At 37.0% G+C, this 20,720-nt stretch overlaps 1 protein-coding gene across 1 annotated transcript in view; it reads left to right on the forward strand.

Moving 5' to 3' along the window:
* LOC123645685 (zinc finger protein basonuclin-2) overlaps nucleotides 1-20,720 on the forward strand; it is an 88,321-nt gene that overhangs the window by 53,398 nt on the left and 14,203 nt on the right. Inside the window, exon 2 of the mRNA XM_045562124.1 lies at nucleotides 14,151-16,120. Coding sequence (XP_045418080.1) covers nucleotides 14,151-16,120 — 1,970 coding nt within the window. The remainder of the gene's footprint in view (nucleotides 1-14,150; nucleotides 16,121-20,720) is intronic.

The following is a 20,720-nucleotide window of genomic DNA, read 5'->3' on the forward strand; positions in this document are numbered from 1 at the left end:
CTAAATGGTAGCTTGAGCTCTTTTATTGTACTATGGTTCATTGAGAGAAGCAATTCACTAATTGTAACTGAGTCAACAGCCACTATGCTAGGAGCAAAGAATAGTACTGTGGGAAAAGACCAGGTCAGGCAAGGTGGACCCCTGTCTCAAGTCACACTTTAGCCTCATGATCTTGGGCAAGATAATTATTTGTTAATTTCCTCATATGTAAAGTAAAGAGGTGGCACTAGACGATCTCAAAGCTGCCTCCCAACTCCCTACATTGATAGTATTTATAAATTCAATCAACATTGATGCATCTTGGCAGTAGGATATAGAGGACAGTAAACCTGTGGTAAGGAGACATATATGACAGAAGTTTAAGCAGATCGTGGAAGGGGCAGGAAATTCTTCCTGGGTGTGGGGAGGAGGCAGGAAAAGGGTAAAAACATTTCATGGAGAGGTCATTCAATTGGGCATTGAAGGATGAAAATGATTATGCCAGAAATTCAGAGGGGTTCATTTTTCAGTATTTAGGATCATTTATGGCAAGTAGATCACTGTAGCTGGAGCTTCAGAGGTCTTGTCAGGAGATGATGATAGAAAGGTAGGTTGGGTCTATACCGAGGGAATTTCAAATGGGAAAGGGGATTTATGATTTATTTTATGTATAATAAGGAAACACTAAAAGTTTCCTGGGAAGAGAAGTGAAATATTCCCAACCTTGGTTTTTGGAAATTTGATGAAAATGTAAAATTATTAAAGCGAGTAGAGAAATCTTGCTGTTTGTTTTCTTAATGGCTATTTTCATATGTTAACTTGTACCCAGGTACCTTTTGGCATTTATATTGATCCTGCCAGGATTGTCTCCCTTTTTGTAACCAGCACTGATTTCACAAGCTCAATCAAATACTGATTGTGCCTTCCTTCTTAAGGTGACACCAACAGTTTATCTCCCCTAAAATTATCTCCCCTAAACATACATTGTTTTTCCCAGGCAAGCAGAATGGGCGTACCACTAGCAAAGGTAAAAAGGCAAGGAAATCCAACCTTAAAAGTTAATGATTTAGAAATACACTTTCCTCAGTCTCACATCCATAAATAGCCTAAATAGTTAAGTAAAGCAGGAAGGATTTTTAACCCCTGAGTGGTTGTCACAGTAATACCAGTCTTAACTAGAATCTCATTCCCTTTAACATAAGACACTAAAAGAAAAGAAGATGGTGCTTCTCTTGTTGCCTGCAGTACCTGCTCAGTGGAAGCTGCATTGTCTTAACACAGCACAGACGCTGAGATCAGTCCTTGGGGGTCAGAGCCCTAGGGGTTGTGCTCAGACTCCATCAGGCCCCTGGGCTAGGCCTGTCAACTCTGGCTTTCATGTTTTCCTTTCCTTTTGCTGCAGCTTTTTCTTCAGCCTGTTCAGCAAGTACACCAGGAGGTTCTATATGAATGTGCATGCATGCTTCCACCAAACAGCTTTATCATTAGTGCTGTGAGCCGCTCCTTGCAAACCTGTGGCTGTCATAAAGCGATTTGATGCCAGCTTTCTATACACCCAACTACTTGCGAGTTGAACACCATCCTTCAGATTGGTGTGGCCATGTTACTTATGCTTGCCAGTTATCAGCCACCTTGGTGTCATTTCAATGGAGGCATTTTTAATATTTCACATTTGAAAATGTTTTAAGATAATAAATGGCAGTCATCTCAGGAAGCCAGATGCTTCATCCTACTCACATGCAAACATTTATTAAAATATTTACCTGATAATCTGCAGAGTCATAGATTTCAGATTAAAAACAAATTCTTATATATTATCTGCAGTTGACCCAATCTGTCTTGTTATTATTATTATTTAAAGATACTCATATTCTCCTAATTTTCCCTGTAAATTTTATCAGAGCAGATGTAGTCACCATGATGCAGCAATGGACTAAACTAATTTCATTGATGTAAACATTGTTAAACAATTTCAGATGCAACTTTGGAAACAGTGTTTCTGAACCTGTTTAATAATGTTTAAAAATGCATCAATGAAATTGGCTTAGCCTGTGGCCTTTATTACATTATCTGTTCTCAATTACATGGATTCTATGTTTTATGTCTGGACTCGTTATAAGTCACTGAAAAAAATGATCCCAGCTGAAGAGTGTGGCTTATTCCTAACCCATTTAATTTGATTTAAAATTGATAAACCTTGGAAAATACTTCCAGAATGCCTTATCAGCTATTAAAATAATAGGAAATGCGTTATGGAGGTCACACTGGCATTACTATTTCAATTGCCTCCCCCCCATTAAAATTTTATCCCCATTGTTTTTCACCTTCCACTCATCCTCAGTCCCATTGTTGTGACTCTACTAAATTCCAAGCTATCAGCCCTGAAATGTAACATAAAACATTAAGTATGTTTTTACTAATTATGATCTGCTAAAATTCAAGCTCTGTGCCGAAGCTTTTTTTATTTTAATTTCAGAAGTAGTATTTAAGCGATGACATGCAGTAATTTGTTCATTCTTCTGTCAGTATAATTTACAAGGCAATGGCAGATAAACATAGCAATACAAGATTCATTTACGGTGACACAATGGCAGATACACAGAGCAGAACCCTGCCTATGAGATAAAGTGGACTGAGTGACTTATGCAGTAATTAGGGGATAATTGTCATTAACCTCACAAACAGTAGTTTACCCATATTGTTTAAAAGGCTCCAGGATGCGTAATGACAAGGTAATCTGTCAAAGCGCTAGGGGGAAATATTAATAAGATTTGTGCAAGCCTGGATAGAAAATATGCAGAAAGCGGCCACATTAAGCTAATTGGTGGATGAATATACACTTGTAAAAGTGCTTCTAATGGCACGTTTGCTGCTCTCCAAATGACTACCGTTAATGTGGAGAAGTGGGCTGCTTAGAAAGTCAGGACTGCTGGGACAAGAGGGTATTAAGGCATGCAGACGCGGTTATTACCTTGTGCTCTATAATGCATGCTTTCTCCTTTTATCTTTTTCATTTTGAATTTCTGAGTTTTTTTGTTATAGTAACATATATTGATTATTTACTCTGATTATTCTGTGTTTGATGTATATTTGTTTTGTCAGCCACCAACCCCAAAACACCTCTCTTTTGTGGCCAAATAAAATATACATTGATAGCTGCTTATAAATATACAGAAACAGGAACTATTAATGCATACGTGGATTTATAATTATACACACATGTGTATGTGTGGGTGCCTTTTATAGGAACACATTTAATCTGAGCAATCAAAGGAAAGTAGATCTATCAACAGCCTTGTGTATGTGTTACAAGTAATAATGTGTTGTTCCCTGATGAATGCTAAAGCAGGAAATTAATCTTTGTGTTCTACTGCTATTCTCATACCCAGAGAAGAACAAAGTTAAATCTCCTAATACATCTTTCTATTCAATCACACACTCAGTCCTCGGTGTGTTTTATGGAATACTCAATCCTCACTGTTTTATGGAATACTGCATAGTGAGTGTTCTGTCCCTTTCTCCCCCTGCTCCCTTACATCCTAATGAATATGTTAAAGTTCCTTAGGGTTGTTCAGTCAGCATCAGGTGTAAAGTAATTCAAAATATAATATGTGAAATACCATCATCCATTCAAGCTTTGGAAGCTCTATACCAATATTGAGAATCTTGATTACACAGATGAAACTTCATACAAAGAGTAGAGGTTGTGGCCTTGAATTTTTGCAAGGTTTTAGTCCTTACCTGACATGTAAAATCACTTTCATCATGAAAAAACAAATTTGCACTCATTTTTGCTATTTATTAGATATTATAGAAAAGCGTATTAGAAAATGCTTGGGTCTCTGGCATTTATATTTAGAAATATAAAGCCCCAGCACAGCCAGACAGATACATACACACTATCTACAAATTCTGTGGTAGAACTTTGGTTATGGCAGGAGAGGTAAGCTAGAAAATGTAAAACTCAAAGCAAAAATGTCAGAGAGGGCACTGATGAATTTTGTTTATTGCAAAATAAGCAGATTTATGGCTGTCCTAGGACTCAGGCTTTATCTTTATGTCTGAGTGGACAAGAAAATAAGACCATTTGCAAGGACTGTCCCTCTCTTTACTCCTGTTTTTAGTGTTTTCTCTGAGGATTTCAAGCTGTTCCTTTGCTGTCCAGAACTATAAAATGATTTACCCTCTACAATCCCAGTTAGGGATCATCTCCAAGTGAATAACTTGTGTCTGTTTAAAGGGTTCAATTGAGGCAAGGGTCTTGTATACAAATACTGCTGTTTCTTGGAAATCTGAAAGACTATAGATATTTATTTACATAGCTTTATTGATATATGGTATTTATTTTGAAATGGTTGAATCTTCAAGTTGCAGAATTTTCATAAACCCTACTGATATAATTTGGGGGTTTCCAAGGCCTCTTAGGACTTCTTGGGCAGTTTCCCTAGTTTTCAAGCAAAGTTTTCTCTTAAACTGATTGATCATTGAATCGACCAAGAGTTAAAATTAATCAAGAAGAATTAGTACCTCTAATCACATCACTGATAAGCAGCCCCAGACAGAAACATCAAGGGAAGCACCCAGAATATAGGATAATATAGGAACTCTCAGATAAAGGCAATATTTTCAGTCATAAACACACATTCAAAAAATAGGTTGGTTATACAAGTTGGTTAGAAGTAAAAGGATTTTAACATTTTAAGTAAAATGATTTGTGTGTCCAGATTCTAGGCATAGATAGTAAAATAATGGAAATTTAAAGCTGGTTTTAGTGAGGCTTAGAAATTTTAATATGACTCATGTTTACATGAAGGTAGGTATTGGTGATTGATGGTCACACAGCTGGTTGTAGACTGAACCAGTACTAGAATTTAGGTGTCCTTCACTCATGTTCTTGACTTTATTTTTCTCTAAGGTTAAATGTGTAAGTTATATTAAGCATAATCAAACTTTGCAACTTTAAGATATAAATTCTATGTTAGCCTACAGGTATAGAGTTAGATATTTTGTGCTTAAATTAAGGACTGACAGGTAAATTTTATGTTAAAGGTTGATATGCTGGGAATATCAGCTGGATTTAGGATTTTCTATTTTGAAACTTAAATGATTCCCATGAAACTGTTGTTAAATATTAAAATGTGTCTTTAAAAGTTTATCAGGTTTGATTTACAATGGTGCTAGATAATTTGAAAAATACTTTTGAATCTTGGAAGTATAGTTCTAGACATTATAGGAAATAATTTACTGCTCTGAATTTTTTTTATATGGCAAATCAAGGCGCCTACTTTATTTATTTGCAAACAAATGCCCATAGAGGAAATACATAAGGCTGGTTTTGAGCTAGACAAAGAAAAATTCCTGACAGGCCTTTAATAGAGCTTAGATGGAGCTTCTACGATTAAATATATTGTAACCACAGAGTGATCTATCATAATCACTGTTTTTAAAATAAAAATGAGATATAGACTGTTACTGAGGAAAAAAAGGATAGTACTCTATGAGTTATACATTCTTGTCTGGTCCATAATCAAGAACATTCTGTAACAGAGTGCTTGTTTTTTTTTTTTTTCAATCAAATATCAAACAATATGTTTTAAAAATCACAGGAACCATTTGAAACTAGTGCCCTGGCATTTTGATAATATTTTGGCTAGAGAGTTGATCATTTTGGGAGAGCGTATGTTCAACTTATCAATAAGGTTTTTTTTCTCTTAGAAAATATATTTTTCACTGTGAAAAACATTTTCAAATATGGATCCAGAAAAGAAATTATAGAAATTTGTATATTAGAAAATATATCAAAGCCAGTACCTAAAAGTCACATAAAATTACCATATTGCTTCTTCCTTCTGCTACCAACTATAATCAAGGATCATGCTCCTCAGACTTCTACTTTCTTCCCAGAAGAGGCATTCATTTACTTTGTACTTATTTTTGCAAGTAATTTGATATGCTTTACCTTATTAAACCACTATTCTTTAAGGTCAAACATTTTGAATGCTATAATTAGACAGATTTATAATGAAGTTAATATACAAATAGGAATGAGCCAAGAACGATAGCCTGTGTTCACGTGCCTATTTGTGTACATGCATGTGTGTGTGATAAGTAACTCTTTTAAATGTCAGTCTTTATGTGCAAACAATATAGTAGAAGACTTCAATGTTAGTATGTCAGCTAACAAGGACTCATAAGGTTTGCCTCTTGAAGGGAATTTCTTTAGTGGAAAGTTTCCTGAAAGCTCTAACATCCTAACCAATGGTGGATATTCCTATAGCATTCATTTCTCCTTGGGGGATGCAGGAGGAATAGCAAAGATATTTCAAATCAAGTTCTTTATAATCGGGACATATTGAATTTAGCATCAGCTTCTGTAATCACAGCAAGCTGGCATATACCTATCTGTAATGTTTGCATACTCACTTCATAACAAAGACAGTCTTGGGTGGATGAGGAAAATATAGTTGTTTTCCAAAAGAGATGTTCACATGGATAAATGTTAACAAATAAAGTCCAATCTTGATTTTTATTCATAAATCTTTCCTTCTGTCTATGCCACACCTTGATGATTTTTTTTCATGGGGCATCCCTGTCTTAGTATAGGAGAGGAGAGAGCAAGGATATGATTGGTCAGCATTGTATTTTTGAAGGTAAAGTGATGCTCTGGAGAAGTTTTACAAAATGCAAATTTCCAAAGCATGGAAATTGAGTACGGTTTTCATTACCCAAAACAAATGTTGATTTTTTTTCTAAAAAAATAAAGTCTAATTTGAACCATTTGGTGCAATCATGGCATGAATGAGTATGTTTCATTCTGCCTACAGATATTACAGTTGTTTCAGCTGGCCTCTTAGAAACATTAGTCTAAAATACTAGAAAAGCACAGACACATAAAAGAGCTTCGTGTGAATAGAGAATGGTATAATTTTGTTTACTTATGCAACCAAACTGCTCCGATGTATATTGTGTATGCTAGCAGTGTATCTCTTGTAGTCAATGCTTAGCAAGAAATATGTGTTTAAATGTAAATTTGCTAAAACAAATAAACATGCCAAGTTCTTTTTTCCCACATAATTTCAAGTGTTTCTCAGAAATTATCACAACATTGCTTGAAAAATTTCCCTAAGTACTTCCCAGAATCTATTGTTTTCAATAAGAATTTTTTTGTGTTGCCATTTTTATTCATCTCCCCTTCTTTCCTGCTCACACACAAACATGCAGGCACACAGATACACAAATGTTGACCCATGTGCACTTAGGAATGCCAAGTCATATAAATTAGAGCGAGAAACGTAATCCAACAAAAAAGGAAAAAAATTGACTCTGAAGTGAGGGAGCATTCAGACCAGTTAAACTTTTTGGCTAGGAGAAGAGTTGAAAAAGTTGACCTGACTTTAGAGTGATAGTTTAAGGTTGAAATATCCCCTTGTTACCTATGGACCCATCTTAGTTTTAAAACAGGTAACTGGCAAGAGAATGGGAGGAAAGAGGACTGAAAGTTTTAAGACTTGGATAAGTTTCTTCTTTAAAACTGTTCGTAATGCTCAAAGGCTTCTCTTCCACAGGATATCTCCCTCAAACTCTCGCTGCTTTCAGCGCTGAATGCCAGCTCTATCCAGCCCACAAGTGGTATCCATGAGCTCTCTCTTTGTCAACCCCCCATGTAGTAAGTTGATGGAATGCCCCTGTTCAAATCATCTGAGATGATGATCTCTAAACCCATCACTTGCTGCTGAGGTGACCCAGAAGTTAGATGATATATTTCCTAATTTCTGGGTCACATCCTGATATATGTCCACCTAACCAAAAGGCCAGCACAAAGCAGGTGAAGGCAAGTGAACACTGTTTATCAACTTCTTACAAGTGTTTGTGAAGGTGTATGTGCAAAGCATATGTCTGCTGGACACTGGTATTGGCTCTGTAGAGAACATTACACACCCCATTAGTAAAAAATATGAGCTTGTACCCTTATATATGTAAAACCTATATATATCCATATGTAAAATATTAGCAAAAAATCTTCTTTAAAAAATAAATAGAAATTCTCACCTTTACTCCTCATTTTCACAATGGATGTCTTGCGCACTCTACTAATAGGAGAGAATGGGCAGCGTGTTTGTGTTCTGGTCGCACCATGGTGCAGGAGGCAAGAAGTAAGGTGGCCTATAAATAGTGGAAAGTTGTGAATGTTGACTTATGAGTTTGAAAATTCAAGCAATTTGCATGGTTTAATTTTTTAACTCAACGTCATTGAGATGTACTTCCCATACAATAAAATCTACCAATTTTAAGAGTACAGTCTATGTAGACATAAACCTCAACCCAACCGTGTTAATAGAATATTTTCATCACCCCAAAATGTTCCCTAATGTTCTTTTGCAGTTAGTCCCTTTCCCCCCACCTTCAGCCCCTGGAAGTCACTAATCTGCTTTCTGTTCCTTATAATCTTACCTCTTCCAGAATTGCATGTGAATAGAATGGTAGAGTATGTATTTAATAGAATGGTAGAGTATGTATTTCTTTGGGTCTGAACTCTTTTGTTCTGAGCAAAATGCTTCTTAGAGTTGTCCATGTTGTGATGTATATCAATAGTTTATTCTTTTTTATTGTCCCATAGTATTCCATTGTATACATATTCCACAATGTCTTTACCCATAAGACTTAAACATCTAGAAAACCTGGTAAACTGTATGATTTATATTCTGCATAGCATTGTTTCATCAGTTTTTAACTCAGCAAATACTGTTAAATTTTACCTGATAGGATACTTAAGCTAGGTAGGCTTGAAATTTGGTAATTTCTCTACCTTCTTTCCAACCCATTCCCCTTGCCTTGATATTTAAATTAACTCAGAAGGAGAAAGAATAGAAAATTCCAGTGGGCGACCAGTCATGAAAATAAATTGCCAGTGTGGTTATGATGAAATAAATGAAGAAAGCACACTGCCAATCTAGGCATGAAATCAAAAACACATCTCATAAACCTCTGATTTTGTTTTAGGTCATCAGCAGTTCCTATAGCTCAATGTCATTCAATTAAAAGATCTAAAATTTATATCAAAGAGGAAATATTTTTAGTTTTTAGCTAATCATTTTAGAATTTTGCTTTAAATTATACCTTAAATAATTTTTCTGAAAATAAGGTCATATAATGGAATAGAAAATTATTCCGTGTCTTTGTCTTTTAGAGTTAAACTATTTACTTATTTCTTAATAATCTGGATACTGCTGGAGGAAATAGACCCTAGATTTGTGCTGTGTTCGTTGTTCCTCCCTCATTTCCATACTTGGACAAAAAAAGAGCAATTGTTTTTTGCTCTGTGCTATGATATGGTTTGTGGCCTGCTATGAGCACAAGTGGGCTCCTTGTGGACAGAGCTTGAGATCACCTGACAATCTCATGATTCCAAAGCCTCATCTTTGGGCTCTCTTCCATCTCTGCATCTTGTCCTTCTGTACTATCCTCTCCCCCAATAAGAAAAACCAATCTACCTTATTTTACTTTGACTTTAAAATTACAAGTCGTGTAAAAGGTGCTTTGACATGAAAAAGGGCTCAAAAACAACCCATGACAGTTGATCCTACAACACAAAAGATTTTTAAAAATCACTCTGCAGAGCCATATAGGAACTGGGTGCCAGATTTCTATGAGTGATAATCACCAGTTCCAGCAAAATAATATAAAGGAAGTCTTTTCACTTAAAATGCATAGATGTAAATATTTTAAGTGTTTTATATTTTTTCTGAACCAAGTAAAAGTGGTTTATAAGTCTGGATTATGTGGTGTTACTCATCTTTTAATTAGTATTATAGCCAATTATTTTCACAGGAAATCAATAATACCTTACGTTTAACTTACCAGGGTAAATCTTACTATCCTCATTTTGTAAATAACATTTCCCAATCTAAAAGGTTAAATGTCACTGAACTCTGGTCACAAATGGGAAAGCCTAAAGATAGGAATTGACTCACTGACTACAAAATTGCATGGGAGGGACAAGAGTCTAGTTAATATACTCTGATGCTAACATATTATCCATGCCTAAGACCAGTGTTGCAGTATAGGACGGTTGGTAGTTAGGACCTTCATACTGGCCTAACAGACTGAATTTTTGTTTTATTAGTTTTAGTACATGATAATCCCTAATTGTTTTTATGATTCCTATTCACTTTAGTAAAAAGTTTATTTGACCATCTGTAGTATATGTAGGGAGGCCTAGTTTTTCCTCCTAATCAGTCTTGAGCCAATACTAAATACAATAAAAGTAAATTATTAAAAAAAATTATGGTGCTTTTAGTTGTGGCAACAGTGTCCAATTGTCCTAAAATTTTTCAAATGATTACTTTCAATTACTTGCAGACTGGGGAAAAAAAAAAAAAAAAAGAAAAGCCCTCAGATTGACACCGGTCTATTTCAAATAGCACAAAAGTCTTAAACCACTGTTTGAGAATCACTGCACCAAACCATGCATATTTCTGACACAAAGATCTTCAGAAAAAAACCCGGGCCTCCCTTTGTTCCTTTTGGTGGTTTCTAACTCCTTTCAACCAGTTTATCCAAGAATACACTAAAACTGATAGGCAGTCTTAGCGTTGAACTTGCAGACTCGTTACATTGCATAGGATCAACTTCATTTCTTCCAGTTTCTCCATTTATGAGTGTGATGAATTAGATAATCTTGATCAAATATTAATGATGAGTTTTTTGGAAAGAACTTCTGTGACACTTCATATTGCCTGGATTTAGAAGGTGCCTGTCGGGGGAACTCCAGGTCAGTGTGTATGTAGGTATTTGTCTTGTTCTGAAGACCATGTGTTTGCAAAGATGTTATGTTTTACTTCTGTGTACATATAAATTGCTACTTCTCTTACCACTACAAATGAATCTTCCCTTTTATGATTCAGGCACTAGCAAAGTCCTAAATCTTGCTTACCTTGACCTCTTCTACCAAAAGTAAGTGGTTTAATGTTAACAGTCTCCATTTTAGCAGAGACAGCTACTCAGGACTAAAAGATGATCTGCAAGGCAGTAGTTTTAGAAATAGTAGCAGGCATTGTGGCAGGCCAGGAGGAAAGAAAAACTATATGGGACTTCCGTGTACTGTTGGGAGAGGGAAGACAGAAGGATGATGGAAATGAGATGCCTTGGTGGATTTGATCAGTTGCTATGGTTTCTGAGGTGCATTTTAATACCAGAGGCTGCCAGCTGTGTAAATACATTATTGACATGCAGATTTGGATACAGGTTACCTGGGAAGAACCTGGGAAGATATGACTGTACACTACTTAGATTGGGGTTCACCCTGAGAAACACTCCATAGTGAAAGGCTCCATAAAAGAACACTCAAGAGAGTAGATTTGATGGTAAAAGAAAGATGGTGTAGGCTGGGCAAGGTGGCTCACACATGTAATCCCAGCACTTTGGGAGGCTGAGGCAGGAGGATCACATGAGGCCAGGCGTTCGAGAACAGCCTGGGCAACATAGAGAGATCCTGTCTCTACAAAAAATAATTTAAAAAATTAGCCAGGCATGGTGGCATGTGCCCATAGTCCCAGTTTCTTGGGAGGCTGAGGCAGGAGGATCACTTAAGTCCAGGAATTTGAGGCTGCAGTAAGCTTTGATTTGCAGCACTGTAACTGTACTCCAGCCTGACATGACAGACCAAAACCCTGTCTCTTAAAAAAAAAAAAAAAAGAAAAGAAAGATGGTGTAGAAAAGGACATTACAGTGCACTAGAGAAAGACTTCTTTAAGAGAAGTCCTGCTGCTTGCTATTGCAAACTCAGTGTACTCACCTGGAAAGTGGCATCATGGAATGACAGTCACTGAGTTTTGTAGAGAAAGACAGTGAACTTAGAGTTAGAATTTCTGGGTTCAGCTTCTGGACCCCAGGCTAGCATCTTGACATCGTTAACAAGCCATCTTACCTTTTTTCTCCTCTGACTTCTCATCTGTTTGCTGAGCTCTGGAAGCCCTAGAAGTTATGATAGGGTGCAAATGAAATAATCTATATTAAAATCACTATTTCTGTTTTTATCTAAAACATCAACATTCTACCTTATTCTCCCTGTTCCAAAAAAAGGATGTAAGGGAGACCAATTGCTATTTAGTGACAGTTTTTTAAAATGGTGATGTCAGATCACCATGCACTCACATCCTTATATGACTGTTCTGAGTTGTATGAGAGTATTTGATCTGAAGGCCAATTTTATCTGCATGATGAGGGGACATACCCACACATATTCTTTATGTAAAATGATAGAGTGCTAAGAGTGAGCCTTGTAAAGAATAGCACATAACTATCAGAGCTTCTTTTTAAAAAAAAAAAAAAGTAATTCAAATAAATGACAAAAACCAGCTGTGATGATTCAGACCATATGATTGTGATCCATAGGGAATTTTATATACAAAGGCTGAGAGAGCCTTTTCCATTGCAAAAATAGTACAGATCCCATGTATCCCTCATCCTGCTTTCTCTAGTGTAACATCTTACGTGATCACAGTAAAATTGCTGAAACCAGGAATTAAGATTGATGTGATACTGTTAACTAATCTAGAGATTTTATTCAAATTGTGATAGTTTTCCCATGAGTGTCCTTTGTCTCATCTAGGATCTCTTGGATCACACAATTGTATCTTCTTAGTCCCATCTAATCCTTCACTGTTCTTTATTTAAAAAAAAAAAAATCTTTCCTGACCTATACACTTTGCAGAGTACTCTCTACTATTTTGTAGAATGCTCTTTAATTCTGGTTTGCCTGATGTTTTCTCATGATTAAGTTGAAGTTGTAAATTTTTGATGAGAATGCCACAAAAGTAATGGTGTGCCCTTTTCGGTATATCCTATCAAGAGGTGTGATGTCAACATGATTTCCACTGGTGGTGGTAACTCCAGTCATTCTGTTAAGATGGGGTCTGTGAGGTTTTTCCACTATATACAGTTATGATTTTTCCCTTAGTAATTAGTATCTTGTCATTTTGTTTTTTAAGAAGGTTATATGCTTTCTTAAATTGACGGTCAGTGTTGGAGGAAGGGTCATTCACAGAGGGCTGCAAATTATCCTGTCCTTATGGAAAGAAATGGTACCCTAGAAAATGATGGAGTCATTATTTAACTGTTTGAATAGATTTCTCTCAATCCATGCTGAAATGGACTGCCTGACATTACATTGCAGGATTTTTAAGTCCTACCTCCAGGCAAATCTCATAGTTACTAGCAAAAATGAAAGTGTGAAATGCTTTTTAATGTATATTTAACAACACATAGTCTGGTGATTACTGATGTGTATTCTCTGTGGACTCCCTTTGCTATCAGAGGAGGATGCTAAGAGACAACTTTTCACACATTTATTCTATCCAAATCCATCACATGTTTACTTTTTAAAGATCTATGACTGTCATTTATAACAAGATCATAAAAAGTCAAATATATTAAGTCTAACTCAAACTTTGAATCATATGATTACAACCAATTTTCAGGAAAAGTACAATTACCTTTTATGAGTGATGTTTTCTTTATTTTACCTTATGAAATTGCCTACTATTAAATGATACTAAAATATAGCCATTCAAAAAAGAAAAGATACAGCTTAGTAATAGGGGTATGAGGGGTAATGCTACTTTATTCATCTTTTTGATTCAGAAATTCACATAACTCCTATTTAAAGGAATTTTCATCATTGAATCCAGTGTCATGTCTGCTTGTGTTGAAGAAGTAAATTTCGCAAAATGTACTTAATTCCTTCCTATGGTGTCACTATTTAATAAGGATTAAGGTACCATTTTTTGCATTTATACTGGGTTGCACAGCAAGAGTTCACGAAGTCTTATACTAATAAATGCTAAGTAGTTGCATAGCATATAGATCATTGTTGTTAAAATAGCAGTACTGAAGGCATTTTAGATCACAGAGCCCCAGTGGTCTACATTTTGTTTGCTTTGACATTATTAAACTCAATCTGTTTCTCTAACTGTGACTCTAATTACTACATTTGCATGGCAGAAAAGTTTGCTTTGTAGGTTGACTTTTATTAACAGTGCCTGCATGTTATTTTCTGCTCTCGCTCTCAGTGTTTTTTGAGCAGACAGAGCACCTTCAGTTGCATTGAATAATTATGCACAATCAATAAGTTTTTGTGTTTGTCTTTGTTGTTTCTTTGATGTGGCCTCTAGGATGCTGCCGGCAAGGTGCTGGACCGCTGGGCCATCATGTCTCGAGAAGAGGAAATCATCACCCTTCAGCAGTTTCTGCGGTTTGGAGAAACCAAATCCATTGTGGAGCTGATGGCAATTCAGGAGAAAGAAGGGCAGGCTGTGGCTGTACCATCTTCAAAGACAGACTCAGATATAAGGACTTTCATTGAGAGCAATAATCGTACCAGGAGTCCCAGCCTCCTTGCTCACTTAGAGAATAGCAATCCTTCCAGCATTCATCACTTTGAAAACATCCCAAACAGCCTAGCGTTTCTGCTTCCATTCCAGTATATAAACCCCGTCTCAGCTCCACTGCTAGGGTTGCCTCCAAACGGGCTCCTGTTAGAGCAGCCAGGATTAAGGCTGCGGGAACCAAGCCTTTCAACCCAGAATGAATATAATGAGAGCAGTGAATCTGAAGTCTCTCCCACACCTTACAAGAATGATCAGACACCCAATAGAAATGCCCTGACCAGCATTACTAATGTGGAGCCCAAAACTGAGCCAGCCTGTGTCTCCCCCATTCAAAATTCTGCCCCAGTCAGTGATCTAACCAAAACAGAACACCCAAAAAGTTCATTCCGGATTCATCGTATGAGAAGGATGGGGTCAGCCTCTAGGAAAGGAAGAGTGTTCTGTAACGCATGTGGGAAGACATTCTATGACAAAGGTACTCTCAAAATTCATTATAATGCCGTTCACCTGAAGATCAAACATCGATGCACCATTGAAGGTTGCAACATGGTCTTTAGCTCCCTCCGAAGCCGTAATCGCCACAGCGCAAACCCCAACCCTCGCCTTCACATGCCTATGCTAAGGAATAACCGAGACAAAGATTTAATTCGGGCCACATCAGGAGCTGCCACCCCTGTTATAGCAAGTACAAAATCAAATCTCACACTCACAAGCCCCGGCCGGCCCCCAATGGGTTTTACCACTCCCCCACTAGACCCCATCTTACAGAATCCTCTCCCTAGCCAGCTGGTGTTTTCTGGGCTAAAGACTGTACAACCAGTTCCTCCATTTTATAGAAGTTTACTCACTCCAGGGGAAATGGTGAGTCCTCCAACCTCCCTCCCCACCAGTCCCATCATTCCAAGCAGTGGTACCATAGAGCAGCACCCCCCACCACCCTCTGAGCCAATAGTGCCAGCAGTGATGATGGCTGCCCATGAGCCCAGTGCTGACCTGGCACCCAAGAAAAAGCCCAGGAAGTCAAGCATGCCTGTGAAGATTGAGAAGGAAATCATTGATACCGCTGATGAGTTCGATGATGAAGATGATGACCCTAATGATGGCGGCACTGTAGTCAATGACTTGAGCCATGACAATCATTGTCACTCCCAAGAGGAGATGAGCCCGGGCATGTCTGTGAAGGACTTTTCCAAGCATAGCAGGACCCGGTGCATTTCAAGGACTGAAATTAGGAGGGCGGACAGCATGACTTCCGAAGACCAAGAGCCTGAGCGGGACTATGAGAACGAGTCTGAGTCTTCAGAGCCCAAACTGGGTGAGGAATCCATGGAAGGAGATGAGCACATTCACAGTGAAGTGAATGAAAAAGTCCTGATGAACAGTGAGAGGCCTGATGAGAACCACAGTGAGCCCTCTCACCAGGACGTCATCAAGGTGAAGGAGGAGTTCACAGACCCCACTTACGACATGTTTTACATGAGCCAGTACGGACTGTACAATGGTGCGGGGGCCAGCATGGCTGCCCTGCATGAAAGTTTTACATCGTCTCTGAATTATGGCAGCCCTCAAAAGTTCTCCCCAGAAGGGGACCTGTGTTCTAGTCCAGACCCCAAAATCTGTTATGTGTGCAAGAAGAGTTTCAAAAGCTCCTATAGCGTGAAGCTTCACTACAGGAATGTTCACTTAAAAGAGATGCATGTCTGCACAGTGGCTGGCTGCAACGCTGCGTTCCCCTCTCGCCGAAGCAGAGACAGGTCAGTAAATCTCCATTGGCTGCTCCTGCTGGGGGTGGAGGGTGCCAGTTTGAGTCATGTTAGACTTAACATTAACAAAAATCCAACTTACATGTTTTTGATGCACTTTAAAGATTGTCCACAGTGACCACGTGATAACTAAGCTGCCATGCTCATGAAGGATTGTTGCAGTTGGTGCTTGTTATGATTAAGCATGCAGGATCATATGCCATCTTACCCGTAATGCACGCCATTTTTCTCTTGTGTGCTGTGTATATGTGTGTGTATGTGTTTCCATGCATCTAGGTGTGAATTCGTTAACTGTGTACACAGTTCCCTGCTTCCCCATGAACCTTCACTTAGGAGCCGCAGCTTCTTTTATTTATATATTTCTGCTTTGCCTTGTGGCTTTAAATTAAATCAATATATTATCTTCATACACACATATTTATCCAATATAGAAACAGAAATTTACGGATGGAAAGAACCATAGGTCCAGGACATCGAGACAGCCTGCATCTCCGTAGGTATAACCAGAAATGTTATCATTCCTTACATGAGTATTTAGTGTGTCCTTGAATTCTTTAAGAGTCATGATAATATCAGAAGAATATGGGACCAAGTAATTGTTGATGTGGGGAAATGGTACGATTGTGTGGGTTTCTTTTTTTTAAATTCACAATGTCTTTGAGCATATCTCTAAAGTATAGTCTACCATGGGAATTATGCACAGAAGGGGAAGCATGCATATACTTTTAGGATCAGTTAGAATATATTGTGTCCAGCCTTCAGATGACATCACATCCTAGCTATGTAGCTGCAGCTCTGAAACAGTTGTGCTTAAACAGAAGCAGCTGGTCCTAAACATACAGTTTTCCTTATTAATCCTAAAGAAAATGTCATGTAAATGGAATGTGTCAAGGTGGTCAGTGGTGGGGTAACATAGTTATCCTACACTTGTGGAGATAAAGTTGTGAGCAGATGATTTACATAATATACCAGCCCAACTCAGGTCACATACCAGTTAGTTCTTCCCATTATTTTGGATGTGGTTTTTGGTTCTGCATTGTCTTTTAAAAATACTTGTAGAGAAAATTTCATTGCATGTAAGAATAAATATATGTGGAAGAAACAAATTAAAATTAACTAGGAAGTTTCCAAATAGCCACCCCCCAAATTCTGGTGCTTATCAGTTGGGTAGAGTTCCTTGACAAAGTAACATGTAATAAAAGTACCACTGAGAAGTAGTGACCTGTCTCTAAAATATTCTGTTTTGTCTTCATATTTGAAAGATTAATCCTCTTTTAAGTAAAAGTTTAATATATATATATATGTGTATGTGTGTGTGTGTGTGTGTGTATACATATATATATATATTCATTTCTACTGAAATAAAAGGGGTCCAATCTATAAAAAGCAAAATCTCTAAGAAAGGTAAGTACCTTTCTTATGCAAGTCAAAACATGCTTTGAGGAGAAATTTATCTTCTTAAAGATTTTCTCACTCCCATTTACCATGTTCTGTAAAAATGGTCTATAGTCACAAAGTTAGTTTCAGTTCCAAATTATCATTGGCAGCCCCAGAATACATCAGATAAGGTAGCTGTACTTTGAATAATAATAAAATACTTTTATCCAACCTCCCCCAAGTTTGTGAGTAATACTCAGTTCTTTTAAGTTTGAAATAGAGTGCTAGTGATGATGAAGTTAATGCACTGGATTTTTTTTTTTAACAAAAATAAAAGACTCATGAAAAACTGCGTAAAATATTTATGGAAATACAATGTTTGAAGACAAGCCAAAATTTAGGCTTATTTGCATGAACTCCTATCACAGTTTTAGTTGGTTTGCTTAAAATATTGCAAGTCATAACACTAGAATAAATAGCTACACACCCAAAGCTTGTTGCTTTCATTTATGTGACATCACTAGAAAACACAGGTGCTGGTGTGTTTATGTCCTAGTGCATAATAAGGAGGGTACTGTTGAGTCTGTCTGAGGAAAAACATTTGATAGCAGGAGAATATTTCAATCTCCATTTTTATTTTAAGGATTTGAAGTTTAGTGAATGAGCAGCCATATAGAAGCTTAAACCAGTCTCTAGGATGACTGGGATATTCTAGGTGGGAAGAATAGTACAGATGTGCTCCTCATCGGTGGTTCAGTCACACAGGAGAGAACAAATTTCAGAAGACATTTGGCACATTTCATTTGGGTGGAATCACATCATACCTAATCTTTTTAATTTTAGAGTTTTATCACACATGATAAGGAAAAGCAAATTGAAAAAGTATTAGAGAATAAAAATTTTTTGATTCTCACTTTTGAAATTTTGCTCTCTAAAGAATACACAGATCTGTGATCCCAGGTTAAAAACAGCTAAAATTCTGATACTTTAATCTTGACACTTTTTTTTTCTTAAGAAGCAAAATATTCATCTTGGTTGAGTCTATGACTTGAGTTAATATAATGATGTGAGTTTAGCTACCACCAAGTAAACAGAAACAGTGGTGCCTTTGGGGTACCAGCCTCTTCCCACATCTCAGCAGAGTGGACTGTGAAACATAATTATACTCTTGTTTTGGCCTTTTATCATCATTTCATCAACTAATGTCAACCTGTGCTTTAATCTCTTTGTTCACAAAGCCTCTTACATCACATCTCTGATCTATCCCTTAGACCTACCTTCTCCTCCCTCCTCACTTTCACTGTATTAGTCACAAGAACTCCAGGAAGTTGTGTCCATATTTTTTTTTCCTCTTTAATTCACTGTGAAGCTAAAATGAGGTTATTTGTGTGTTGTTGTTTTTTTTTACATGATTCTTAAGCCAACAGATCTTCAGAAGGAGAAACCCTCCCTTGTCTTTAATCCTACTGTCCTCAGGCCCATTTCTTTCCTCTCCCCAGAGTCTCAGTTTCATCCATCCGTGACTCCAGAATGTCTTCCTTGTGCAAATAAAGCATTAGAGGGGATTTTGAGTGGGGACTAATGTGTGCAAAGCTATAGGGTTTCTCGGATGCCTGTCGTAAAGCTAACAGAATACCCTCTTCCTTCTGTTTATAAAAGCAGCCTTCTTGTCTTCAGGATTAGAACACCTTACAGGAGTTTTACACAGATCTTCCTGGGCTTCTTCCAAGATGGTTATCCATGAGGGAGTTGCATTTTTGGTCTCCAGATAGGTATGTTAGTTAGTACAGTGGAAGTAGAAAGATGTTAAATACTGTGTTTTAGGTTTGGCACTTAGTTAGCAAAGATTTCCAGGTTTTCACTTATGGTCCTTCTAGATTTTATAAGATCAAGTTAAAGACTTTTTGAAAAGCAAGAATGTGTTTTGTCTAAAGTGACAGAGAAGGAGGAGAGAGAAGGGCACATGCAAGGTTTGTTAGAGCTGAGGATTCTAAGCAACAGTGTCAAAGGTATCCTTTTCTGTATAGTTGTAAATGAGTGTGTGTTTAATAAATTCAAAAGCCAAGAGGACCATTCCACACTAATGACAAAGAGCAAGCTAATATACACAAAGTCCAATTCATCCTGGTCGCTAGATAGCTGTTAGAATAATTTTAATTCTGAGTGATAGTGAAATGTAAATAATTTTCTCTGTAAAGAACTCCAGTACTCTAAGCTGATTGCTAAAGCATTTGAGTGTGTACTAACATTGTGTAGTATTAAATTTCAAACACCTTTCTTTCCTTCTTGTTTATCCCATGATTTTTCTGCTACTGATAGGCTGTTCTGTTAAGGAACAGGAGGCTGGCCGTCCATTTTCAAGTATACATATGAAGTCTTCCCTGGGAAGAAGAAATTCTAACTAACTGGCCTGGAACCCACACGGTCTTCATAAAGGAAACTTTCTTAAAGAGAGCATCATATTCAGAATTAGCTGGTATTATTCAATAGCTTACCTCTGGCCATTTTTCATCCTCTGACTTGACTTTTGGTCCCCAGGAGGGCTGAGTGGCCATGGATCACCTGTATTTAAAAATTACATTTGGTTTTTATTCAAGAAAAAGAAAATAACCAAACAAATACCCTTCAGTCCTCTTTCCTAGCATTCCTTATCATTTGCTAATAAGTTAAAATTTATTTATATTTGTTATGGTAATTGGCAGTTTTACAATCCGCTCAACTAAAATGAAGACTTTGTGGTCAGAAACTAAATGTTCTGTATGGAAATAAGTAATTATCTCTTTGTTTTTCATCTTATGTGAATTTTACAATCTTTGTTCCCCTCTTCTCAGTACAGTGGCCACTAACTGTGAAGGTTTGTCTTAAATTTTGTCTGGAAGGTAAGCCTATATGTTTTATCTTTAAGGTATAGGAAAGGTGATTCAGCCACATGAATAAATTTAAAAACAAAATAATATTTGCTTAGGGTTATTTATAAATAAATATGAGGCAACCATTGGTGCCAAGTGTGAACCTTCTCTTTGATTGCTAGTTAAATCAGTCCAGATTTAAACATGTAAACTTCTCTATTTGTATGGAGTAAAACATCTGTATTTGGTTTATTAAAAACTGCTGATGTCTCCAGAACTAAATTTGTTTCTATATAGGCCTCTGGGTAGCTGTAGCTAAAAAACAAAGATACATAGTTTTTGCTTGTCTTATTACCTGACTTCCA

This window comes from Lemur catta, chromosome 10, assembly GCF_020740605.2.
Source record: "Lemur catta isolate mLemCat1 chromosome 10, mLemCat1.pri, whole genome shotgun sequence".
Lineage (NCBI taxonomy): Eukaryota > Metazoa > Chordata > Mammalia > Primates > Lemuridae > Lemur > Lemur catta.